The sequence below is a fragment of the Zalophus californianus genome, chromosome X (genome assembly GCF_009762305.2).
Source record: "Zalophus californianus isolate mZalCal1 chromosome X, mZalCal1.pri.v2, whole genome shotgun sequence".
In the NCBI taxonomy this organism is placed as follows: Eukaryota; Metazoa; Chordata; class Mammalia; order Carnivora; family Otariidae; genus Zalophus; species Zalophus californianus.
The window spans coordinates 13198801-13226005 of NC_045612.1; the positions used below are offsets into that span (position 1 = coordinate 13198801).

At 39.6% G+C, this 27205-nt stretch overlaps 1 protein-coding gene across 3 annotated transcripts in view; it reads left to right on the forward strand.

Annotated features, from left to right (window-relative positions):
- MCF2 (MCF.2 cell line derived transforming sequence) overlaps positions 1–27205 on the forward strand; it is a 103892-nt gene that overhangs the window by 17302 nt on the left and 59385 nt on the right. Inside the window, exons 2-4 of one of the 3 annotated variants that reach the window (XM_027609467.1) lie at positions 10692–10760; positions 16913–17027; positions 18380–18470. In XM_027609467.1, the coding sequence (XP_027465268.1) occupies positions 10692–10760; positions 16913–17027; positions 18380–18470 (275 nt within the window). Of the gene's footprint in view, positions 1–10691; positions 10761–16912; positions 17028–18379; positions 18471–21713; positions 22036–27205 lie in introns of those variants that run through there. The other 2 variants (XM_027609470.1, XM_027609468.1) reach the window with 2 other exon arrangements.

The following is a 27205-nucleotide window of genomic DNA, read 5'->3' on the forward strand; positions in this document are numbered from 1 at the left end:
ATCTTTAAAAAAAATTATGTTGGTTTTTCCTTATTCTTTAACAATTTAACATTTATTGAGCACTTACCACATACTAGGCAGTGTTCCAAGTCTTTGTATTAACAGATTTACTCATTATAATCACCCTGTGAAACAGGGACTATCATTTTCGTCCATTTTACCAATAAAGGAAACTGAGGCACCTGTTTAAGCAGGTTGTCTAAGGTCATACAACTTGCAAGTACTTGAGCTGAAATTGGAATCCAGGCGCTTTGTCCCTGGAGCATGTACTCAGAAGTACTATGCTGTATTAGCTCTATAAGAAATATTTATTTTGTGAAAAAAAATCAGAATTTTGTGTATATACATCACCTAAGATAAAAGCCATATATAGCCGCCATGTCACTGTGGCTTATCTTTATGCACAACCTTCTTCTTTTTTTTTTTTTTTCCTTAACACGTATTTCCAAAAGTCGAGCTTACTTGTTTGTTTTTCATGACTAAATTCCATAGGAAGGGGAAGCAGAAAAGGTGCATCCTTTGCTCCAGGGAACATTTTTCTTACAAACACCAATTCTTCCCCTCATTTCTTTTTTTGTCAGTTTTATTGAGATATAATTCACTTACCACACAGTTTACCCATTTGAAGTGTAAAATTCAGTGTTTTTTTTTTTTTTTTAACACATTCACAGAGTTGTGTAGCTGTCCCTGCAATCAATTTTAGGACATTTCATCATTCCTAAAAGAAACTCTTTATCCTTCTGCCGTCATGCCCCCAAATGCCCCATTTCCCTAGCCCTAAGCAACTGCAAATCTACTTTCTGTCTCTCTCTATGCCTATTCTGGGTATTTCCTATAAATGGAATAATATAATTTATGACTTCTTTCACTTAGTAAAATATTTTCAAGATCCATCCATGCTGTAGCGTGTGTCAGTCCTTCATTACTTTATTGCCAAATAATACTCCATCGTATAGATATACCACATTTTGTTTATCCATTTTTCAGTTGATGGATATTTGTCTTGTTTCTACCTTTTGGTTTATTATGAATAATGCTATTAACATTCCTCTCATGTTTTTGTGTAGATGTATGTTTTCATTTTCTTTTTCATTATATTTCATTTATTTCATTTTATTTATTTCATTATATTTCATTTTATTTTTAAGTCATCTCTACACCCAGTGTGGGGCTCGAACTCACAACCCCGAGATCAAGAGTCGCATACTCCATCGACTGAGCCAGGCAGGCACCCCTGTTTTCAGTTTTGGGGGGTGTATGCCTACATGTAAAATTGCGGGGCGATATGGTAACTGTCCATTTAACCTTTTAAGGAATTTAACACACTGTTTTTCACAGGGGCTAAACCATTTTATATTCCTCTGTACAGTTTATGAAGCTTCTAATTTGTCCACATAGTTGCTAATACTTATTATTGTCCATCTTTGATTATGAGTGTGAAGTGGTATCTGATTGTGGTCTTGATATGCATGTCCATAATGACTAAATGATGTTGAGCATATTTGCATGTGCTTATTGGCCATTTTTATATCTTTTTGGAGATGGGTGTTCAGGTCCTTTGCCCATTTTTAATTGTGTCATTTGCCTTTTTATTATTGATCAGTAAGTGTTATGTATTCTAAATACATATTCCTTAACAGATAAATGATTTGCAAATATATTCTACCTTTCTGTGGATTGTCTTCACTTTCTTCTTAGTGTCCTTTGAAGCACAACAGTTTAAATTTTGACAAAGTCAAATTAACAATTTTTTTCTTTTCTTGCTTGTGCTTTTGATGCCATACCTATGAAGGTTTTGCTTAACACAAGGTCCCAAAGATTTATTTCTATATTTTAAGAGTTTTATTGTTTTAGATCTTACGTTTCAATGTTTGATCCATTTTGAATTCATTTTTATATATGGTGTAAGGTAGGGGTCCAACTTTATTCTTCTTTTCCCCCAACTTCATTCTTTTGAATGTGGATATCCTGTTGTTCCATCCCCATTTGTTGAAAAGACTATTCTTTTCTCATTGAATTGTCTTGTCCTTGTCAAAAATCAGTTGATAATGATGTGTCAGTTTAGTTTCCTCAATTGTGACATGTACCACTCTGGTGGGGGATGTTGACAATGGCAAAGACTGTGCATATGTAGGAGTAAGGGGTATATGGCAACTCTCTGTATTCTCCCCTCAATTTTCCTGTAAACCTAAAACTCCAAAAATACAGTCTTTTTTTAAAAAAAAGATTTTATTTATTTATTTGAGAGAGTGAGCAAGTGAGAGAGAGAGCATGAGCAGGGGGAGGAGCGGAAGGAGAGGGAGAAGCAGCCTCCCTGGGGAGTAAGGAACCCTATATGGGGATGTAGAGCTCCATGTGGGGCTAGATCCTGGGACTCCTCCGGGATCATGACCTGAGCCGAAGGCAGACGCTTAACCAATGGAGCCACTCAGGTGCCCCTAAAAAATAGTCTTAAAAAAGTGAACTTGATCATTGCAGAAGAAAAGTGGAAAATATGGCCCCAAAGTGAATTTTATGGCCCAGAGGAAAAACCCTATTAACACTGAAGTATATTTCTTTACAGATTTTGTTAAATATGTACATAGTTGACATCATGCTGAATGGACAGGTTTTTTTAAAAAGATTTTATTTATTTGTTTGTCAGAGAGAGAGAGAGAGAGAAAACATGTACAAGCAGTGGCAGGCAGAGGGAGAAGCAGGCTCCCCACTCAGCAGGGAGCCTGATGCGGTTGACTTGATCCCAGGACTCTGGGATCATGACCTGAGCTGAAGGCAGACACTTAACCACTTGAGCCACCCAGGCACCCCTGAATGGACAGTTTTGATTTCTTTTTTCATGCCACATTATCTTATACTATATGACATCTAAGACAACAGTTGTGGAGGTGCCTGGCTGGCTCAGTTGGTAGAGCACCTCTCAGGGTCATGGGTTCAAGCCTTACATTGGGCATAGAGCCTAGTTAAAAAAAACAAAATGACAATTATGAAATGTCATGACATATATGTGTGACATATATATATATACATATATATAAAATGATATATATGTGTGTGTATATATCTCAACCCCAAAGAGGTTGGGAATTTATTTTGTAATTTCCTATTTTTCCTTTTCGTGTTTGTAATTGATTTGTTCTAAGGTACTTAATATAGTTTTTTTTTAATTTAAATTCAATTAGCCAACATATAGTACATCATTAGTTTCAGATGTAGAGTTCAGTGATTCATCAGTTGCATATAACACCCAGTGCTCATTACATCAAATGCCTTCCTGAATGCCCATCACCCAATTACCCCATCCCCCCCCAACCTCCCCTCCAGCAACCCTCAGTTTGTTTCCTAGAGTTAAGAGTCTCTCATGGTTTATCTCCTTAACATAGGGTTTTTGGAAGGAGAAATGCAAAACTGAATAAAATGTGATGGCGAATCTAAGATAGCTCCAGATTTCAGAAATGTTAACAGTGAAAAAAAAATTAGTATTTTAGAATAGTACTCAAGTCAAGTTTTATCTGGAGTTTATAACATACAAAAGAGGGACTTTCACTCTCCTTTTTCTTCCCACACATTTTGTTGTATAGGTGCTTATAAACAACCTGAATCATGCGGACCTTCAGTGAATTGTCTGAGGTTCTACTGTAAGTTAGTGGCTAATTGATTATGGAATCCACCAGTTGCTACATCCCTGCTTTGGTGTTACAGGAATTGCCTGCTTGGAAAATATCTTTGCACTAAGTCAGTGGTCCTGGGTCAGAGGCATTTCAGAAGCCTGCTCCCCTCTCCTGGAGGCATGCAGACTTCTCTACCTTTTGCTTCTAGTCTTGCTTTCTAGCTGTAGCTAGACCAGACTGTGCTCTAAACTCAAACCATATCAGGCTACATGTAGTCCCTGATGCCTTCACCTACTCCTGCATTGGCACCTTGTTTCTTTTACCTGGAATGCCCTCTCTTCCCCTGTCCATGTGTGTGAATCCTAGTCAATTTTCAAGGCCCAGCTCAGATGTCACAGCATCTATGAAACTTCCCTTGTTCTCACTTGCTCAATTTAGATGTAATAATCTCACCCCCTATATCCTCTCTTGTATGTTTCTCGTATAGCAGATATTGTCCTATATTTTATGGCCGGGTGTCATATCTTCTGTTAATTTGTAAGCTTTTTAAGGTGAGAAACTCTTGTTTATATTCCAATGGGCCGCAGCACCCAGCAGAGAGGAACAAATGGAAACCCAGTAGATTTTTTGGTGAACTGAATTACAGTAGATTGGAAGGAGGCTGCAGTACATTGTTAGCAGAAGAAGGATTTAGCAAGAATCTTGGCTGTCTTTTGTTAGTACAGAATTATGTGAGCCTTTCATACTGTACCTTTGTTGTAGAACAGAATCTGGCATAGTTTGTTCTATTGTGGTGTAATAGGAATTCATTTTGTGTTGGTTTCAGAATTATCCTTTTGTTTATTCCACTGTTTAAAGCATAACACAAATCAAGACAGCACTTCAATTTGTTGCATGTGCTAAGACATTACTGTTTACAGATGGGTAGTGTATCTGCCTTTCACACTGAAAGGGAAAAATTACACTCGTAGAATCCCATCTGCCTTGCAACAAGATTTAGGACTCAAAACCTAATTTTATCTGAGTTCTGCACATCAGCAATAGGGAACTTTCAAAGAGATGATTGCTAAAAGTAAGCATCATTGTTAAGAATTTCAGGCTGTAAAAATAATGGAGGTCCTTGCAAAAGATTGTTTATAAACATTCCTGATATAGTTTGGAATGATACTCTTCCTGGAAGAAAATGGGAGGTCATGGAGACATACCTAGTTAGTAATTTGCATTAGAGCTAATTGAGTATATCCTTTTTTTTTTTAAAGATTTTATTTATTTATTTGAGAGAGAGAGAATGAGAGATAGAGAGCACGAGAAGGAAGAGGGTCAGGAGGGAGAAGCAGACTCCCTGCCGAGCAGGGAGCCCGATGTGGGACTCGATCCCGGGACTCCAGGATCATGACCTGAGCTGAAGGCAGTCGCTTAACCAACTGAGCCACCCAGGCGCCCTTGAGTATATTCTTCTGAGTGCAGATTTTAGATTGTCTGAAGAAGGTTAGGGAACCAAATAGATGATGCAGTAAAAGCTTCTTCTAAGGCCACTAGATTCTACCTTGGGTCTGAATAGTGCTTGGTGCCTGGCAATTGTTCAGTATGAACTTCTTGAATGAATAAATGTGAATGGGAGCCTCTCCAAGCCTGTTTCCTCATCTGTAAGGTGAGGGCTTTAACATCCATCTTGGAGGATTATTGTTGAGACCAGAGCAAACGCATCCAAAGTGCTCTGGGCTGAGCCTGGCAAGTAGGAGGTGATCAGCAAATGATAACTATTGTTAATCATATCCGACACTTTTCCCGTCTGTTTTCATGCTGGTGGTGGCAGTGGGTTGATGGCCATAGAAGAGACTGTATCCCTCTGGTGGACATTTTCATTACTTTCCCTTCTATTTTATTTTATTTTTTAAATGATTTTATTTATTTATTTGAGAGAGAGAGAGCACAAGCAGGGGGAGCAGCAGAGGGAGAGGGAGAAGCAGGCTCCCCACTGAGCAGTCCCGATGTGGGACTCGATCCCAGGACCCCGGGATCATGACCTGAGCCGAAGGGCAGACGCTTCACCGACTGAGCCACCCAGGTACCCCTTTCCCTTCTATTTTAACCTGAGCCCCATTTTTGCTTCTTATTTTTAGGAAAACTTGAGAATATAGAGCTATTTCCCCTTTGAGGCATTTTGTTTGCCATAGCTCTTTAGTGCCTGGACAGAACGGGATGTGTGTGCAGCATGGTTCAGAACTTGTTTTCTTCTATTGCATATGAACAGAAACCCCAGAGAAAGGATAAATGTACATGAGAGAGTGTCACTGTGAAATAAACCTCAAGGTTTGGAATTATTGCTCTTATACACCAGAATCTAGAGTAAAAATGCTTTCTATAAAATGAGAATGCTTACAGGGGCACCTGGCTGGCTCGGTTGGAGGAGCATGTGACTCTTGAGCTCAGGGTTGTGGGTTCAGCTCCACACTGGGTGTAGAGATTACCTTTTTTTTTTTTTTTTTTAAGTAGACACCATGTGCAATGAGAGGCTTGAACTCACAACCCTGAGATCAAGAGTCGCATGCTCTACTGTCTGAGCCAACCAGATGCCCTGGTATAGAGATTACTTAAAAAAAAATTAAAAATCTTAAAAAAATGAGAAAGCTTATAGATACCAACTTACTTAACTTTGCATTCTTTTTTTTTTTAACTAGGCTCCACCCACAGTGTGGAGCCCATCGTGGAGCCCACTGTGGGGCTTGAACTCACGACCCCGAGATCAAGACCTGAGCTGAGATCATGAGTCAGACGCTTAACTGACTGAGTCATCCAGGCGCCCCCCAACTTATTTAACTTTCTAAACTATCATTTTCCTTATAGGAGTTGATGAACTCAGTAGAATTTAAATTCCTTGGAAAGGTGATACATACATCATGGAGGCATAGACTCTTGAAGAAGTAGGACATGGAAGATCATTTATTCTAACCCAACTACACACTTGATTGTCTTCGCTAGCCTCCTTGCCACAGAGCAGCTTGGGCTTTGCTCAAACACTATTTGTGATAGGGTAGGGCTGCTTTCTGTACCTACCATGGCAGTCATTTCATCTACAAATAGATCTGACTTTTAGAACAAAATGCTTCTTTACATGGAGTCTCGATAGCTCTCTCTCTGTTGCTTTGTCTTTTCTCTCTCTCTCTGAGGGGAAAAACCAACCAACCAATGAACCAACTACCTAATTAACCAATCAGCTAATAAACCAAAAGAGTTCATAGTCAAATAGGTATGCATACTGCATACATAGCCCAAGGAGTTGCATTGTGTGTATGTGTATGTGCTGGGAAGTGTTGCAGTATGCTTAATATTCAGTATTTCACAAATGTATTTGATCAGGAACCTGTACTATCCAAACTTAACAGTATCTAACATATAGTAGGTACTCAATAAATGTTTGTTTAAAAAAGTGAATGAATACAAAATCAATCTTTAAAAACTGTGAAGGGCACCTTATATCAAGGTGACAAGTGTTCTCCATCTCTGCAAGTGACACAACCAAAATGAATCAACTAATTGGATGGGTATACCTGCCTCCTCTGTGAACCATCCATCTAAAATATATTATTTATTTCCACACCTTTTAGGACTTTTAAATTCTTCATATTTGAATTCTGAGCTTGTCTTCTTATTTGCACAAATCCTTTTTTTTTTTTTTTAGATTTATTAATGTATTTGAGAGAGAGAGAGAGAGAGAGAGATCCCAAGCAGGAGGGACAGAAGGAAAGAGGGAGAGAGAATCTCAAGCAGATTCTGTGCTGAGTGTGAGCCCAGCGCAGGGCCCGATCTCACAACACTGAGGTCAGGACCCAAGCGTCAAACACCTAACTGACTGCGCCACCCAGGTGCCCCAATCCTTTTTTCTTTTTTAATCTCTACACCCAGTGTGGGACTCAAACTCATGGCAGGAGACCAAGAGTCCCATGCTCCACTGACTAAGCCAGCCAGGTGCTCCTGCACAACTATCTTCTATAAAAGAAATATTAGTAAAAAAAAAAAGTAATACTAGGGGCGCCTGGGTGGCTCAGTGAGTGGAGCGTCTGACTCTTGGTTTCGCTTGGGTTGTGAGATTGAGCCCCGCATCGGGTTCTGCGCTCAGCAGGGAGTCTGCTTGGGATTCTCTCTTTCCCTCTCCCTCCGCCCCTCCCCCACTTGTGCTTTCTCCCTCGCTCTCTCTCTAAAATAAATAAATCTTTTAAAAAAAAGGAATATTACTGATGAGTTTGTGATTTATGGTCAAAAGCTTGTCTCTTTTGCTTCCTAATCGTGGATTGAATGAGTCAGCAAGCACTTTTCTTGTCTTTTGTCTGCAGTTTGTACTTGATCATGCTCAACTGTGCAGGTGCGTGGTTCTGCAGCAGAGGTGAAGACCTCCTCCATCGGGGGCGTTTTAGGGTGTTTGTCAGATTACCTATGGAGTTAGTGCCCTTTTTTTGGCTTCCCAGTCAGCTCTTTTTTTGGTTGAGCAACTAGTCCAAAGTAAGAAGAAGGCATGCCTTTGATTTGTGTGTAATTGAGCTTTCCACATGGGCCAGCCTGACAAGCCTCCTGTCAAATGTGAATCTGGCCAACTAGGAACATGCTGTAAAGGAAACTTGATCCAGCTTTGGTGACCTAGGCTATTTATTTCTCAGGCCCAGATGAAAAGAGTTTAAAGGGTCAGCTAGAGGAACGTTATAAATCATATTTGTTCTCACTTTTATATTTCAGGAGGAAATGTGTGTGGAAATTCAAGAGGGTCAGATATGAAGCTGGCTGTAGCTCAGTGTCAGCTTTGTCCCGAGTCCCTTGTCTCTCTCTCTCTGTTCCCAGCAACCATCTCACCTTGTGTTTGCACACAGACTACTCACTGATAACCTTGTGTCTTCTGTCTCCTTTCCTCTGCTGTCTCCTCTCTCTTCAGTCCGTTTCCCATCCAGAACTTGATTATTTCTTAAAGTAGTGACATCTTCTCTTTCAACCATTATCTCATCCTTTTCCATTAGTACGGAAATGTGACTTGTTTTGGCGCAGTCGTGGGAGACGTTTTACTACAGAAACATCACTATGTTTTCCTTGTAACTCTGGATTTTGCCTGCTCTTGAATCTCCTAGAACACGAGGGGCCCGAGAAAGCATTTGTTGTAGCGCCCTCACTTCTGAGATGGGGGCCAGTGGGGGGCAAGTGGTGGGGCGTGACTTGCTCAGGATCACAGAGCACTTTGGTGGCCGAGCCAGCACTAGGCCCAGGTCTTTCCACTCTCAGCCCTTGGCCTTTTATTTTATGCCCTGGTGTCTCTTATTACATGACTGGATTTTAAAGAATTGGACAGTAGGTGGACGTGGTTTCTGGAGTTGTGCACGAGCCTGAGTGGCAATGGGAGGAGTCAAGTTGCAGATGTTAGTACTTCCAGAGGTGCCATCTGACATAAAACTCACTGAGTTATCTCGAGAGATCTTCCTACTGATCAGGATGGGGGAGAAATTTTGGTCTTATTATACAGGAATGTTTTAATGCCTAATGCTGTGTCATTGAAATAGTACGACACCCATGGAGCATTGCCACCTTTGCAGGCCTCCAAGGGCAGAGAGACTTCGAGGCCTCTGCGTTATCCCCATTCTCACCCCTTCTCCACGTTGCCATACCTAAGCATGTCAATGTGGGACCCAGGTTTGTGGCTGCCACAAAGACATTCTTTTAGCTGAGGAGACCTGCAGCGTTAAAAAAGAATAACTGTTCAGCGGTCTGGATGTAGAGGCTCAGAAATGTGAATGCACACGCCTTGGCCTGTCCACTTGTTTTTGTAATTACAAGGCAGTTTTAGGGATTGATTTTTATGTCCTGACAAATTGCAGATTTTTAATGGTCTGTGTCTTAGGAAGATAAATATGTCACGTAATTTTTTTTTACCTTTCAAATCAGGAGTATTTAGGTGAGGGGAGGACCATTCTGCAACAGATACCCATTCCTCTGTCAACTGTGGACTCATGGGGAACTTGTTTTTCTAATGCCCTTGAGCAGGATTACTTCTGGTAAACAGCATCCATATGGTACGATTTGAGGAGCACTAAGGAGGGTAATGTGTCATCAGCCTGACACCACCCGATACCAGGCCTTTGAAGGCCCTTTGTATCAGAGAGCAGTGGAAAATATGGCTTCTATCAGAGATGTGAAACCACAGGCATTAAAACCAACAATCCAAAATAGCCTTGTTTGATGACCCGTTTTCTTTAAAAAGTTATCCTTGCTCATGGACCAGAGGCAGGTAGTAGACTTTGATTTTTGGCCCCTGGAGAGTGCCCTGGAATGGAACATTACAAATTAGCCCTTGAGATCTGGGGCAACTACAACATATTGAGCAAAGCGTGGATGTTGTTTTACCCATGATACTCAAAGACAAGTTCGTATGTTACCGTTGACTGAACACCAACTACTATGCCAGTTCCTTTGCAGCTACTTGGCACAGCACCCTGTGAGGTAGATATTATTGTGCCCAGTTTATAGGGTAAGGACATGTTTCTACGGCCAGTAAATGCAACAGGCTGAGATTTGAATCTGTGCCTGTCTGGCCCCAAAGCAACACGCTTGACCACTCCACTGTATTCTCTCTGACGCTTTTCCTGACTTCTAAGATGGAATAAGAACACCTTCCTCAGGGTTATTTTAAGGATCCAATAAGATAGAAGGTCCGAGAAGTGCTTTGTAATCGCTAATAAACTTTGCAGAATGAAAGGCATTCTCAGAAGTAGAAGACAGTCTGCCACCGTGTGTCTATGTGACAACCTACCCTTTAAATAAATCTGGGTGTCCTGTGGAGTGGGGACCTTTGCCCCTGCCTTTCTGGTGAGTGAGAGTGGTTTATGTCCTAGCTATCGATTCTGAGAACTAGGACCCTGGTCCTACTTAGCCACTGGTATTTTCAAGGGTGTGATTTCCTTGCCGTGTAGCTGGGAAGAGGAGAGAGATCAGCAGTGTGTCTGCGGGCCCCTCAGGGCTCCTTGCGGCGTAATGAGAAATCATGTGGATGCTTCCACCTGTGCCCTAACGTGCGCGTCATCTTTCTCCCTTTCTCGTTTGTCGTAGAAACTGAGCTGCTTCTCCGTGCAAAGGACATCAGTCATTTCTTAATGCAAGATATCGCCTTCTTGTCTGGTAAGCACTTTTCATATATTTAGACCATATAAATGTATGAGCCTCTTAGCAAAATGAGTGTGGTCTTTATATAATAAGTAGTCATACACACATGCGTGCGCGTGTGTGCATGTGCGCACACACAGAGTTTGAGAAGCACTGTTTTATTTTTTTTAAGTTTTTATTTATTTAAGTAATCTCTACACACAGTGTAGGGCTTGAACTGAAGACCCTGAGATCAAGAGTCGCATGCTGAGAAGCACTATTTTGATAAACATTTATGCATTGTGCGCGTAGTTGCTAAACAAATAGACATTTAGAGGATAGAGGTTTTAAATGTGTTTAGATATGTGATGAAAACAATCTTACCGCCCTCGTACATTTGACTTCCAGGCACGCCTTTGGAAATCCATGATAGGTGCAAGTAGAGTTCATCTGGGTAGGTGCACACTGAGAGAGACGGTGGCAACTGATGTGACTTCTTGGAGATTTTCTCCTCCACCATAGCTCTGATTATTTAAGTGTTTCTTGCAAATGCTGTCAAGTCACCCTAATTAAGAGCACATACTGAGTTTTTTTAGGGTTTCATTTACACATAAAATAAGTTTATTTTTCATATATATATATGCACTGGTATATTTATGTGTATTTTATATATAATTTTTAAAAATTATGGTAAAATACTCATAAAATTGACCATCTTAACCATTTTTTAAAAAAGATTTCATTTTTATTTATTTGACAGAGAGCGAGAGAGCACAAGCAGGGGGAGTAGCAGAAGGAGAGGGAGAAGCAGGCTTCCCGCTGAGCAGGGAGCCTGATGTGGGGCTCGATCCCAGGACCCTGGGATCATGACCTGAGCTGAAGGCAGACGCTTAACGACTGAGCCACCCAGGCGCCCCAATCTTAACCATTTTTTAAAGTATGATCTCCATTTTATTTTTTTCCAGAGAACAGTTATTCTTCAGTCCTTAAGGACTTAACTCCTTACATGAGCTTCGGTGGAGGTGGTGGGGTAGCGCCCGCCGGTGTAAATCGGGTGGCTCAGTCAGTGAAGCATCCGCCTTCGGCTCAGGTCATGATCCTGGGGTCCTGGGATCGAGCCCCGCATCGGGCTCCCTGCTTAGTGGAGTGGGGAGTCTGCTTCTCCCTCTTGCCCCTCCCCCCTGCTCATGATCTCTCTCTCTCTCATGCTTGCTCGCTTTCTCTCAAATAAATTAAATCGTTAAAAATAATAAAAAAATAAAATCGGGGTGGGGGTGGGGGTGTTGGATCCTTCCGTGGTTCAGGAGAGCCATTCTGGACTACGTGTGTGTGAATGGCGCCACTCGCGCATTCTCACAGCTTGGGACGCACATATGCCTGGAAGCCATTCGCTTTTAATGCCCCTGACGGAGGCGGTCTTTACTGTGGTCCCAGTAACAAACCTTTTTTTTTTTTTTTTTTAAGATTTTATTTCTTTGAGAGCGTGCACGTGCATGCGCATGGGTTGGGGAGGGGCTGAGGGAGAGACTCCTCAGTCGGACTCCCCTCCCAGCGCAGAGCCTGATGGGAGGCTCCACCCCAGGAGCCTGAGATCATGCCTCAAGCTGAATCCAAGAGTCGGATGCTGAACTGACTGAGCCGCCCAGGCGCCCTCGAATAATGAACTTCCCAATGGCCTTGTCTTTGGGCATGCAGTGGGCGCAGTGGGCACAGCTGGTGCTGTGAATAGGCTGCCGTGGCTGCGGCCCTTTGTGGCACAACCGTTATTCCTTCTTTTCTTGGTCATCTTGGGAGCGAGGGCCCAAGAGAGCCCATCTTAACCATTTTTAAATGTACAGTTTGGTGGGCATTAAGTACATTCACATTGTTGTGCAGCCATCCCCACTATCCATCTCCAGAACTCTTGATCTTGCAAAACTGAAACTCTGTACCCACAGAAAAATAACTCCCCTTTCCCTTCTCCCCGTCGCCTCTGGCAACTACCATTCTACTTTCGGTCTCTGGGTATTTGACTATTCTAGGTACCACATAAAATGGAATCATACAGGATTTTGTCTTTTTGTAACTGGCTTATTTCACTTAGCATAATATCCTCAAGGTCCATCCAAGTTGTGTATGTCAGTATATGTCAGAATTTCCTCCCTTTTTAAGACTGAATAATATTCCATTGCGTGTATGTACTGCATTTTATTTGTCCATTCATCCATTGATGGATACTTGGGCTGCTTCCGCCTTTTGGCTATTTTAAGTAGTGCAGTTCAATAGCCTTATTTTTAGAGAGAGAACTGGTAAACCATCCCTCTCTTTTTGACTCATTCAGAAATCTAGGGGAAGTTTTGCTTAAAGACAAGCAAATGACTTTCAGGTATTTATTTGAACTATACCATTAAACATTATTATATTAAACAGATATGAAAAATTTATGAGTTTGTATTGTCTGCATGAAAATGAATGCTTCTTAGGAGTTGAGAGTATAAGAAATGATCTTATTCCTTTTAAGTAGTTTAATTATTGCTCCTGAAGTGATATCAGCATGCTCAGTTTACTAAACAAGCATTTACTTTATAGATGATCCTAACTGGACACTTTCATCTGGCCTCTGCTTTAGTGATTATAATTAATGGTAATTGTGAATTAGTGGTGACTTAATTAATGTGGCTTTATGTTTTATTTTATAAGTGCTATAAATGTGTGACATACCGTCACTCTTGAGACTTCCCCAAATCCCCAACTGTGTTCCATACACAACGACCCTCAAGGCTTGTTCCCCCACCCAGACCTGTGCCACAATTTCCTTATCTGCTTTTGGTAGTTGTTTTCAAAATGCTTCAGCATATTGGTTCTTTTGAAGAAAGGGTTTCCAGTGGGAAAAATAATTAAAACCTCCCAATTTAGAATATAAACCCTTCTCGTTCTTTTCTCACACATTTACTACCTAGTGCAGCACTCAGTGGTAATAACAGTTTATAGATTGATTGATGATAATTTACTCTTATAAGAACCTATAAGCATTCTTTCCTTTGATAGATACAGCTTTCCTGGCTAGCTGGTTCTGTCTTTAACTGGAGTGCTTACCAGCTTGCTTGGCAAGTCTGTTATATTAAATATTATATATATATGTTGAATTATATGTCATATATTATTTATTTATTTTTTATGTGTTTATTTTAAGTAAAATAAACGAGCTCATGACCCTGAGATTGAGTCACATGCTCTACCGACTGAGCTAGCCAGGTGCCCTTGCTATATATTACTCATATTACTAGTTCTATACCATACTCTACCTGTAGAGGCCCTTTGTTTAATGATTTGCTGTATCTCTTGGTTTAGAGTTGTACAGTTTCTCCTTTGAGTTCCTTTGAAACTCTTGGGTAGACGCTGTCATTGTGCATGATAATCTTCATCCTGCTCTCTAAGCCTAGAAGATTTATCATTTGATGTAATACTTTGAACTAGTTTGATTCAAAAAGACTCGGGAATGGGGACTCTCCCTCATGTTTCCCTTGGTAAAGATTAAGGTAGTGAATGAATTTGATTTTTTTCCAAGTGCACTAGGGAAGAATGTATATTCTGCTTTTGTTGGATGGAATCTTCTATAAATGTCAATTAGGTAAATGTTGGTTAAGATTGTTGCTCAGGTGTACTGTATCCTTGCAAATTTCCTGTCTACTTGCTCTATCCATTATTGAGAGAGGGGTGGTGAAATTTATCTTTCATTTTTTAATTTTTATTAAATTTTTAGAAAAAGAGTTATTTAAAAAAAGATTTATTTATTTTAGAGAGAGAGCACGCATGTGAATAGGGGGAGGGGCAGAGGGAGAGAGAGAGAGAGTGAATCTCAAGCCAACTCCCCACTGAGTGCAGAGCCTGACTCAGGGCTCCATCCCAGGACCCTGAGATCATGACCTGAGCTGAAACCAAGAGTCAGATGCTTAACTGACTGTGCCACTCAGGTGCCCTGGTGGTGAAATTTTTTGACTGAAGGTGTGGATTTGACTATTTCTCCTTGTACTTCTATCATTTTTTGTTTCATGTATTGAATTTAGCTTGCTAATAGAAATTTTTTGAGAAGTTTAATTGTAATTCTCATTTGGCTGAATTTAAGTGAATAAAGATGTAAGGCTATAAAAAAATTAAATGTGCAATAAAAATATGTCAATGGCAGGGCGCCCCGCTGGCTCAGTCGGAAGAACATGCGACTCTTGATCTTGGGGTGGTGAGTTCAAGCCCCACGTTGGTTATAGAGATTACTAAAAATATATATATATATATATAAATAAAGAACTTTAAAAAATAAGATAATGGCAAAGGAGATAAAGTGGACTGGTAGAAATACTTAACCCAAAAGAAAGCAAAAATGGAGGGAAGAAAAACCAAAGAACTAATGGGACAAATAGAAAACAAATAGTATGATGGTAAACCATATGAATAATCACAGTAAATGTAAATAATCTTGACATCCCAATTAAAAGTTGGAGATGATCAAATTGAATTAAAAAAATCAAGACCCAACTATATACTGTCTATAAGAAACACACTTTAGTTTTTAATGTAATTTTATTTTTATTTTTTTACATAAGCTCTACACTCAATGTGGGGCTTCAACTCAGAAACCCAAAATCAAGAGTTGCATGCTCTACCAAATGAGCCAGCCAGCCACCCGAGAAACACACTTTAAATATAAAGCACAAATGTATTAAAAGCAAAAGGATGGAAAAAGATATACCATACTAATATTAGTCAAAAGGAAGCTGTCTAATTTTAGACAAAATAGATTTCAGAGTCAGGAATATTACTAGGTATTAATAAAATCATTTGATAATCAAACTGTGGTAAATTTATCAGGAGAATATAACAATCCTAAATGCTTATCTGATAACAGAGCTTCAAAAGATTTCTTAATTCAATTTGATCAATTTGATCATCTCCAACTTTTAAGTGGGATGTCAAGATTATTTACATTTACTGTGATTATTCATATGGTTAGGTTTAAATCTACCATCTTACTATTTGTTTTCTATTTGTCCCATTAGTTCTTTGGTTTGGGCTAGTAAGATTTCCTTTTAGGCAAATCAAAGGCTTTAAGTATGGTCATCACCACCCCAAGTTCAAGAGTCACATGTTCTTCTGACCGAGCCAGCCGGGCACCCTGCCATTGACATATTTTTATTGCACATTTAATTTTTTTATAGCCTTACATCTTTATTCACTTAAATTCAGCCAAATGAGAATTACAATTAAACTTCTCAAAAAATTTCTGTTAGCAAGCTAAATTCAAAGACCACCCTGTAATTTTCCTCCTAAAACAATCCTTCAACTTCCATTTAGCACTGAATATTTATTGAGCACCTATTCTGTGCCCAGTTGTTGGGCCAGCTGTTGTAGGGTGGGACCTTGAACATGTATGAGGCTCATCCTTGTACTTAGGTGGCTTTCATTCTCAGTGTTCCTTATCCTCCAAGCTGTGTAGAGGGCTCTAGAGTAGGGTGCACACTGAATTTTAACCCACAGAGAATTCATGGTCTTTGTTTATTTGCATTAGTAAGAGTCCTAAACCATTGTTGCTGTTACTTCTTATGTTGTTTCTTCGACAAATCCATTAGAACAGCACTTATTTCCTGCAGTTTATATCCAGTATTCTTTCAGGCTCACCATAGCTGTAAGTGGTTGATTATATCAAGTTGCCCAGTTTGAATTGAGGCCCATAGCATCGGTATAGAAACCATTATTTCCCAGTATCCTTGGTTGTCGAATATGAGGGTCAGCTGTGTTTTTAATTATATTTATTATATGTATTCCATGAAAATTTCTTCTGACTATAATCACTCATTTTGCCTTCTCTCTCTCTCTCTTTTTTTCTTTATTACATTCTGTTTTCATTTAGAAACTACTCGGCTACTTTTTTTCTTCTTTTTTTAAGTAGGCTCCACACCCATTGTGGTACTTGAACTCAAGACCCTGAGATCAAGAGTCGGATGCTTTACCGATTGAACCACCCAGGTGCCCCTTGGCTACCTTTTTTTTTTTTTTTTAAACTTAGGGGCATGGTGCCATTTTGTTTTATGTGGAGACCGTCATCCTTATAAAAGTTACATTGGCCCAAACCTGCCCCTCTCAAATCCTCTTTCTTGCATTGCTGTCACATGAATTGTTAATTTGGTTGATTTTTTTTTTTTATACGGTTTTAGGTGGCCGGGGAAAGGATAATGATTGGATCATTACTTTTCCAGAAAATTGTAATTTCAGATGTATACCAGAAGAAGTGATAGCAAAAGTGCTGACTTACTTGACATCTATTGCAAGGTATAGCGTTTCATTACATTTCTTTGAATTTGTTATATGTTAGATACCCGTTTGAGTATAATAACAGGAAAATGGCTTTTTAGTGTGACTCTTATTATTATTGTAAGTGATTATAAGACTCACCTTCAGAGTAGATAAGAAATAAAACTTAGAAGGGGAAGCTGACGCTACCTAAATTGCTATAGAAATTATACTGAGGATCTATGAAAACAAAATTGGGAGTCTAGAAATATTCGTCTTCATGAAGAAAAACATAGGTTGAAAATGATGATCATACTTAAAGCCTTTGATTTGCCTAAAAGGAAATCTTACTAGCCCAGAGTGAGGGTAGCTGTTCTTCCAAGGGTAAAATATGAAGACCAAATGTTAAATAGACTCAAAAGTGATATTGGAATTTATTAGGAGGAACTTCTTGATATTAGAAATCATTTGAGACTAGAATGCTTTAAAAGGTAAGTTTCAAAAGCTTCCTTGAAGATTGTATTTAGGTTGAAAATAAAATTCTTATCTATTTAATTTTATTTTTTTTAAGATTTATTTATTTGAGAGAGAGAGAGAACACGAGCGGAGGGGAGGGGCAGAAGCAGAGGGAGAAGCAGGCTCCCTGCTGAGCAAGGAGCCTGACACGGGGCTTGATCCCAGGACCCCGAGACCATGACCTGAGCCAAAGGCAGATGCTTAACTGACTGAGCCACCCAGGTGCCCCTAGGTTGAAAAAGAACATTTTTAAAGGAAACATTTTCCATTTATTAACCCTGAAGACTAAGAGGCCACAAATCTACAATGGTAAAAATACAGAGTTTCATGAACAAAAGTCAAATCACAGAAAACTGAATTTGTAGTGCATCCCTTAGAGCTTGAAAGTCTTTTAGGTCTTTTTAGGGCAAATAAAAGTTTTGTTGTTCATTAAACTGCCTTCTTAAGGTGCAGGCGAGACAGAAACCTATATTTAATAGTGTTTTTCTGAGTGAATAAATGAATGGATGGATCATTAGTTCTTGATGGATTGCCACGAAAAGTTAAATCTGGTATCATAAAGGACAGCTGTCTATAAGGTTTTCTCATACCCAAGATTGCAGTATGCCAAATTCATTTTAGTGACCTATCTGCATTATCCCATCACTTGACTATTTAAAAGAATGATGTTAGTGCCAAAAAAGAAATTTTAAATATTGAGTAGTAGAACATGGAATTAAATTGGTTTTCCAGCATAGCACTTTGTGATAGGTTTCCCAACCCAAATTTATCTTTAGTTAAGATATCAAATGTAAATGAAATAGTCAGAATTAAGGACACAACCTAGCAAATTTGGGTAGTTACTAAGAAAGACATTATTTCCTCTTATCTTGCAGGCAAAATGGATCTGACTCCCGGTTCACTATTATTCTTGATCGAAGATTGGATACATGGTCTTCTCTCAAAATTTCTCTTCAGAAAATCTCAGTAAGCACCAACGCATTCTTCAGTAACTTTTTATTTTTGTTTTACATAATGCTTTCTGTTTGTGGGAGTACAGAATATTTTGATATTAGGCAATGAAGACAATAAAAGTACACGATGGAAACAATAAAGAAAAGATGGGATGGTGAGATGGGAAAGTGGGAAGAAGGGTTGGTAGAGGACAACTCATCCAAAATAAAACCTAACGGGAAAGAATGAGTAGTTAGTGGTTCAAGTTAGGAGTGAGAAGAGACTCATGGTTCCCTAATGCCTTTCAGAGCAAGGTGAGTTTTTATGCGAGTTTTTTTTTTTTAATGGAAATAACTTTGTTGTATACTCACTGTATATGGAAAAGTATAAAGAAGAAAGTTTAAAACAGGAGTCAGTAATTCATCCATCTGTAAATAAACACCTCTTAACATTTTGATGTGTGTCTTTCTAGACGTTTCTCCCCCTGGGATAGAATAGGGAAGTGACTCAACTGCAATATGACTTATCTCCCCTTTCAGAATCGAGCCCCCAGCTTCCCAAGACCCAGATAGAGGAAACAGTTTCCCTAAGAGAAAAATAGGAGACTTGCAGTCCTGCCCCCAGCCAAGATGATCTTTCACAGTGTTAGGCTCAGCTGGATTACAGCGGCATTGTCTGACATTTCTTCGTAGAAGAGGAGGGAGGTGAGGAACCCGTAGATGACTGAGCTGGCAAGACGGGCTGTCTGCAGAAGTACCATGTGGCTAACTTCCTCTATCAGACCAGAGTAGCTGGGAATCAATATATTTTTTTTTCTTTGAGAGCCCAACATCGTCAGTCATCAGAAATTCTTTGTCTCCTGACTGAAACGGGAGGCCACTCTCACCAGAGGAAGTTGATTTGGTTGTGAAGGCAAGACAAAAATCTAAGTTGTTGGACTTCTGAGCCAAGTGTTCTTTTTGCTACGCTAACCTAGCTAATGAGTGAGCATAAGAAATATACTGGTGCTCACATGGTAAAATGGATGAGATCATTATTTTCATACCCAGCTCGAATTATTCTTCATCTTGAGCAAATCAAGGTGGTTTTTTTTTTTGTTTATTTTTTTAATAGAAGTGTGTAATGATAAGCAATGGAGAGAAGAGTTAACACGAAATTCACACAAGTTACTAAAATAAAATAGCAAAACCTTGACTTCATGTAATATATTTTTGCTTTGCAGGCAGGTAATATTATAATTGTCCCATAGATGAGAGAACTACATTAATATACACACTTAGGAGAAGGTTTTGTGATGAATCCAAGGTCAAATAGCTAAGGAACAAAAAGAGGCGGAGCAAGAATTGAATTTTCATGAACTTCAGTTGGTGCTCTTTCCACCTGCTGCTTTCTGTCGTTTTCCAAATGACTTGTGGATAGACAAATACATTCAGTGTTTTTTTATAAAAAAGTAAAATTCCTTTGGAGAGAGTAAATCTGCCCAGCATATACTGTTGAGCCCTGTCAATGGGTCAAAGTTAAGTAAAAACTATTTATTTACCTTGCTCTGGCCTTTTAAGATCCGTCCTTGAGCTTGTTGAGATTTCAGTTCACGATTCTTTTATACTAAATAAAACACTTTTTTTTTTTTAAAGATTTATTTATTTATTTGAGAGAGCGAGAATGAGAGAGAGAGAGAGAGTACATGAGAGGGGGGAGGGTCAGAGGGAGAAGCAGGCTCCCCGCTGAGCAGGGAGCCTGATGTGGGACTCGATCCCAGGACTCCGGGATCATGACCCGAGCCGAAGGCAGTCGCTTTAACCAACTGAGCCACCCAGGCGCCCCTAAATAAAACACTTTTTTAATAATACAACTTTTTTTTTTTTATCACGCAGCCCAGCTTTTTTCTTTTGGCCAAAACTATCTGCCTGATTAAATTAATTTTCACTGAGTGACCGTTTGGCACATGGCATTAGTTTCTTGTTAAGGTTTTATTTTTATTAATCAAATAGGCCACTTGGAACAGGTCTTGTTCTTTTTTTCTAAAAGAGAAATATAAGATTTGGTCTTGATCCTATTGGCTGGGGGTCAACAGAGCAATAATGATTTGTTTCTTGAGAGGTCAAGCTCCCCTTTCTGTTTCCCTAGGGATGGTCTTTCAGTGGGGAAGTATGAACCATATTCAGCATGGAGCTTGGCACTCAGGGTCCCTTCATTCTCTTAACTGCCAAATTGGTGGTGCTAGGCAAGATTGGGGGCACCAGTGATGATGACATGTAATCGGCTATAGATTAAGCGTCGTTTCTTTTTAACATGTTAAATGTTTCTACTTGTGGTATAGTTTCTATACCCATACTCAAGAGCACATTAATTACATCTCAACCATGACTAGGCATTGGGCACTGTTTGCATTAAAGATAATTGAATGCAAGCTAATTTCAAGAGCAAAAGTTACATTCAGAAAGGATTTCTGGTAAAAGTTGCCACTGTATAGATAGATGTAACTATCTTTGGTATATTACTTTAAACAAGTATCTTTGAAATAATTATACAGCTCAATTTGAAGACCTTAATTTGTAAATTGCAAAATAAACTATGCAGTTAGGTTATACTTCATAATCAATGATAGGGAAACAAGATTTTTTTAAAGAGCTTTTATTTATTTATTTTAGAGAGAGAGAGAGAGCAAGCATGAACAGGGGGAGGGGCTGAGGAGGAGGGACTGAGGAGGAGGGAGAGGAAGAGCAAAAGCATCCCAAGCCGACTCCGCACTGAGCCTGAGCCCAGGTGGGGCTCAATCCCAGGACTCCGAGAACATGACCTGAGCTGAAACCAAGAGACTGTTGCTCAACAGACTGAGCCACCCAGGTGCCCTGGGAAACCAGATTTTTTTTTTTTTTTATTTCTACAGTGTGGAGAAATGTCAATTTGGGAGAGAATCCTAGCCATATTAGAAAGTTTGTGTGTTCTTCCTGGATTATTATCAAAATTTCACAAACCGTTGACCTTTCACAAGGCTTAAACTCTGAATAGAATTTAATAATTAAAAGAAAAATAAACACCAAATCCTGAAGTGAATTCTAAGTTACCCATCCGGGTAGGACAAGAATAAAGGTATCAGTTAATACTACCTTCACAAAGATTCTTAGCATTCCACCTTAAAAATCAAACTGCGCAGAGGAGAAAGCCAGTCCCAGCAAGCCCCTATGAGGAGAGTCGTGTGTTTTTTTTTTTTTTTTTTTTTTTCCATCCTCCACTCTTAGGACATGCCTGATCTTCTAGAGCAGTCCGGCACCAGCTAATCCATGAGGCTCAATCTGGCTAAGTAATTGGGGGAATGTGTCAACTCTGAATTACAATGAGCAGCCGGGAAGGCTCTGTCAGCTGACTAATCAAGGATAGTGGGGTTTTTGCAGTACTGCCGCCGTGGTAATGGAAGCAGCTACCGTAGCTTTGTTTGATAGAGATTTTTGGCTGCCGCTTTTAAATACTACCCCAGAAGCAGCTCATATTTTATCAATGTTGCATTGACAGTTGGAAAAGAAGAGTGTTCTTGTGTATAGGCGAGATGGCAGAAGCAACTCCCCCGAGAGGCAAGATGAGGTTCAGAAGGAATGCGGTAAGGGCTCTGCCTGCAGTCCTGGAAAGCCTGTATTCCCAAGTTCAAGTGCAGGGATGCTGCAGCATGGTGTTACAGCACAAACTGATGCTGAATGGGGCTTTTAAGGACAGATAGAGAGAATGGAGACGTGTATTTGCATGAATTGCATTGATGGGATTACTGCGATATTGACAGGGACATGTAAAGGAGTCCAGGAGGTTGAATGTGATTTCAAAATCTAAATGTGATCAGGTTGATGAGAAAACCTCATTAGTCATGTTATTTGTTTAAGACCATATGAACAGTTTTGAATTGTTGGGCAGGGTAGCTTTAAATCACTAGTGAGAATAATATCTAACAAAAGGATTCATCCTTTCTTTCACCATGGTCAAGTAGAGTATGATAGCATGGAAAGGTCTGGAGCCGACTTCATCAGCATCTGAAAAGGCAGCCCTTCCTGGGTGTTACTGTTCAATTGAAAAATTTTAAGTCTAATGATTTGAAATCTTTCAGATTTCCTCTGTTCTCCAAATTCAAACTTTAAAGATGCAGAATTCTAGCCTGTTGACAACTTTTTTTTTTTTAAGAGAAAAAAGTGACTCGCTTTTCATTATAGACTAGAATTTAGAAATCTCTCCTGTCAGGTTTCAAACACTTTTCTAATTAAATTTTTCCCTTCATTGTTTCACTTGAATACTAAATTCCCAGCAAATTTCTAAAGTGATATTTAGATGTATTTTGGGGAAATGTGAAAGAACACTGCTAATTTAATAACTGGTCGTCTTTTAAATGCCACTCTTTTTCTTTGAAAACTTAACATTATCGATGTTATGATTCAAAATATAATACCTGCTCGTTTAAAAACTCGAGACAACACATGAAAACATAAGAAAGTAAAAATCAGCCTTCGGAAAAAAGTAACATTTGGAATCAAAAGTAAGATAAGGGAACTAAACCAGTAAGAGTTTTATTGTTGTTGGATGAGTGTTAACATCACTGGGTGAGTGAACGATTTTTTTTCTGAAAAAGCTTTTAGGACAGAATGATATTTTAAAAACTGCAGTTTAGTATAGGGATCTTTTTTCTTTTGACGAAATTGTATCTTCAGCTCTACGTGTGATTTTGTACTATGGGAATAAATAGTTTCAGACTTTTAACAGAAAATTTCTAGCGCACAGGAAATGCCTGTGTATGTGCTTAGCGGTATTGGGTGCAACTGGCATTGGTACTTTTGTTATCAAAAGAAACTGACTTAAACTTTCAGAAAGTTCCTAATTCCTTTATATGCATAGATGTTTTCTCAGTGCCAAACCAAGATTCATCTATATGAACATATGTTAATATACACACAAATAAATATAGCACACGAGTACTCATTGAATAGACCTATCTAGTCTGCTACTGTGCTACACACAATGTAGGTTACAAAGGTGACCGTGGCATGGCTACTGAGGTGAAGGGGCTCCAGTCTAGTTAGAGAAGGTAGGACACGTTCATAAATAACTATCGTGAAAGAACTTCTAGGAGCTGAGGAAGGCTTCATGAAGATGACATTTGTTTGGACCTTAAGCAAGAGCGTGTGTTTCTTTTACTTTTCTTTGTTTTTGTCCTCCATTTTTCTCTTCAATGAATTACTTTAAGTGGCCCCTAGGGAATACATGTCTTGAAATGAAATTTATTGGAGTAAGTTCAAAGCCCAGAACTATAGTGGAAGATACATTTGTTCTGTTTACATGGGTAGGCTTGACCAGAGTGAAAAATTTGAAACTCACTGGTGACACAATGGTTTGACCTTGCGGGATCTCTGGAGTTGGGCTGATTTTGGAGGCTGAGATAGGTAGCACCTGAAAGGATGGGACAATGGATTTAAAGTCCAAAGAGGGGATTAAACGGGTTACTCGGTGGAAATTGCAAAGACTGTGGCCATCGAGAGGGAGGGGATGAGAACAGGAAAGAAGGGCAAACCTCAAGGAAGGAGTATGGCCCAGTACTCTTCTGCCCCTGAGGTTACATGGCAAGTTGTGTGGAGGTCTGTGGAGTAACTCATACTTTCTGTACTCTTTAAGGGTGGGGTATGGGAAAAGAGTGTAGAAGTACTTGATGACGTTGGAAATTCTTTTCTTATAATTTGAGGTCATGAGATTTTCCCCAGGGTATTCTGAAGAGATAGTTCGGACCTTATCAAGGTCAATCACATGCCCACACCTCAACATTATATTCTGTTTTGATATTGGATTATAATAGTCTCTGTTCAGTGGGCTCCGTGTTGCTAAACTCTTTCCAACAATTTGTTGTGACTGTTAACATTTGTCCCATTTCCTAGATGTTAAGGTCAAGTCGTTCCTAAATGCTAGGCAGCAAGTCTGAGTGTGCGTTCAGTCTATGCGTTGTTAAGTACACGTCCCGGGAAGTGTTACATGTCTTGGAAAGAACTTACCCTTAGGATTCACAGAGGCCCAAGTGCTACCGCTCACCAGCTGCAATGTTGGATGCGTTCCTGCCCCACTCTGTGCTTCAGTTTGCTCACGTGTAGAAAGGCCACACTACCTATTTCACTGCAGTGTTACCAAGGCTGCATAGGATAATATATGTCATACCAAGCCTGGCACATAGGTCCTAGGCTATCAATCACGGGTTCCCTCTGTTACTGCATTACCTTGCCCTGAAGATCAAAAAAAAGAGAGAGTCTGTGGGAACAGAAGTTGTTTTATAGTAAAGGAACCAAACTTTCATGATGTATAAAACATTTTCAAAGAAATAACTAGAATAACTGACAAGTGTATATAGGGTATATGAACTGCCTCTCTTAGATACCGCACAAAGGATTTAAATGAGGTTAATTTCCAGACTCTAGTAGTGAAATGATGCATCAAGTTTATGCCTTTTGTTGTTATTGGTGTCCTTACCGCTGTAAGGGCCATGTAACTGGAGAATTTTAGGGTAGGCTTGAGAAGGGAGTAAATTTTCTCTAGGTGGGAAAGGTGAGAGCTAGCTAATTCTGTGCCCATTAACTTGAAGAACCAGTAAGAGCTGCTACTGAGGGCTGGGGAGGGCTGGGGAGGGCTGGGGGAGGGGCTGTGCACAGTGACAGAGAAATGGCTCTGAGCCCTGTGAAGGTGGGCAGCATGTTCATTTTACTGAGGTGCCTTTAAGCAGTCACATGTTGAAACTCCAAAAAAAAAAAAGAAAAAGAAAAAAGAAAAAGCCTGCAAGAAGCTTTTTAAAAGCAGTGCCGTTTCCTCTCTCATGCTGTCTTTTTTCTTCTTTTTATAAAAATATAAACAAAATAAGGCTGACCTTTGCCCACATCCCCTTGCTTTTTTGACAGGTTCTTAAAAACGATTTATAGTTTTAAAATGTAGGGTTTGATTGTGGAAAAAATAGAAATTGTGCTTTTTCATGTTTATATAACCATACAGATTAGAGATTCTTAAAGCAGCATACCAAAGAATTTAGAAATATAGTATCCCCAAACTGAAATGGAAAACTCAATGGTCTTGTGTGATCTTTGCTGTCAGATAGGTGCATTGGATACGCCTTATGAGAGGTGGTAGGCTGTTTGTTCATTTAAACACTAGTTTTAAAATGGATTATCTTGAAACTTTTAGACAAATATCTGCATATAGAAAATACTTATGTGTATGCTCACACTCGAATCCATGCAACCCGATCTTAAATCCCTGTGGCCTTTCAGGTTAAAATTTCTCAAGTGCTCTGTCCCCTCAAGATTCTCCTAGCCAGTGATCACGGAGGAGTACATACTATCGATACTGGCCCATGTTCAGATACTCGAAAGTTTAGTTCAGAGGTTGCAAACTGGGAGTCCAAAGATGTATTTTGTTGAGACAAATGTGTCTAAACACAAGGATGTGTTTGGTTTGTTTTAACAAACGTTGAACTTGTTCACCATCTTTAAAAATCCTGAAGTTTCACATGAATCTGGATTTCTGGCTTCTTTTGAGAAATCAGTGACTTGGCAAAGCCCACCTTTCTGTCTTACATTTAGCTGAAACTGACTAGTGAGTGCCTTCCCTCCCCCAACCCCTGGAGCTTTTCAGTTCACCAGAATCTCCACCATTTCCTAATACTTCCTATCATCTAGGGAGAGTGTGAGTTGTCATTTTCTACCTCATTCAGGCTGTCTTTTGATTAAGCCCTGCCTACTTCACATGTTTACGTGGTCCCCTAACACATGGTAGGCGTTCATGTTTGTCACCTTTGCTGTAGGTTTCAGGTTTAGACTCTAGACCTTGAACCTGATCCTTACACCGTCTTTGCTATGCTTCTCCAGATTCCTCCTGTTGCTACTTTTTCTGTCCATTAGGAGTTTCTCCAGAGGAAGGAAAGCTAAAGTGAAAAAATACATCTTCTTTTTATTTTTCACTCATAGCCCGTTTGAGAGTCTGGCTTGCAGTCAGATGAATCTGGGTTCTTCATTCTGCCACTTCCAAGCTAGAAGTTCTAGTGTATTAGTGCCCTGTTGCTGCTGTAACAACTTAACTACAAACTTAGCCGTGCAAAACAACACAGATACATTCTATTAACAGTTCTGGGATCAGGAGTCCAAAATGAGTCTCACTGAGCTAAAAGAAAGGTGTTATTAGCAGGGCAGCGTTCCTTCTGGAAGCTCTAGAGGAGAATCCATATTTTCTGGACTTTTCCAGCTTCTAGAACCTCCCCATATTCCTTGGCTCATGATCCTGCATCACTGACCTCTGCTTCTGGTGTCACGTCTTCTCTGACTCTCCTGCCTCCCTCTTTGTTTAATAAGGATCCTTGTGATTACATTGTTCCCATCCCAATAATCCAGGATTATCTCCCCATCTCAAGATCCTTAATCATATTTACAACATCCCTTTTGCCTTATAAAGTAACATAAGTTCCAGGGATTAAGATGTAGACATCTTTGGGGAATCATTATTCTGCCTACCACAGTCAGTTTCTCCAGTTGTGAAATGAGTATAAAAATAGAACCTAATGTATGTAAAGTACTTAGCGCAGTGTCATAATAATGCTCATGATGATCATAATTCTTATAATAGTGCTTTCAATAAAAAGCAGTATTCTCACCCATGGCCACCTAGCCAGTCTCCTTTCCTCTACCATAAGGCCTTGAGAGGTCCTGAGTATATATGAATGTGTGTGTGTGTGTGTGTGTGTGTGTGTGTGTGTGTGTGTATTTTAAAAA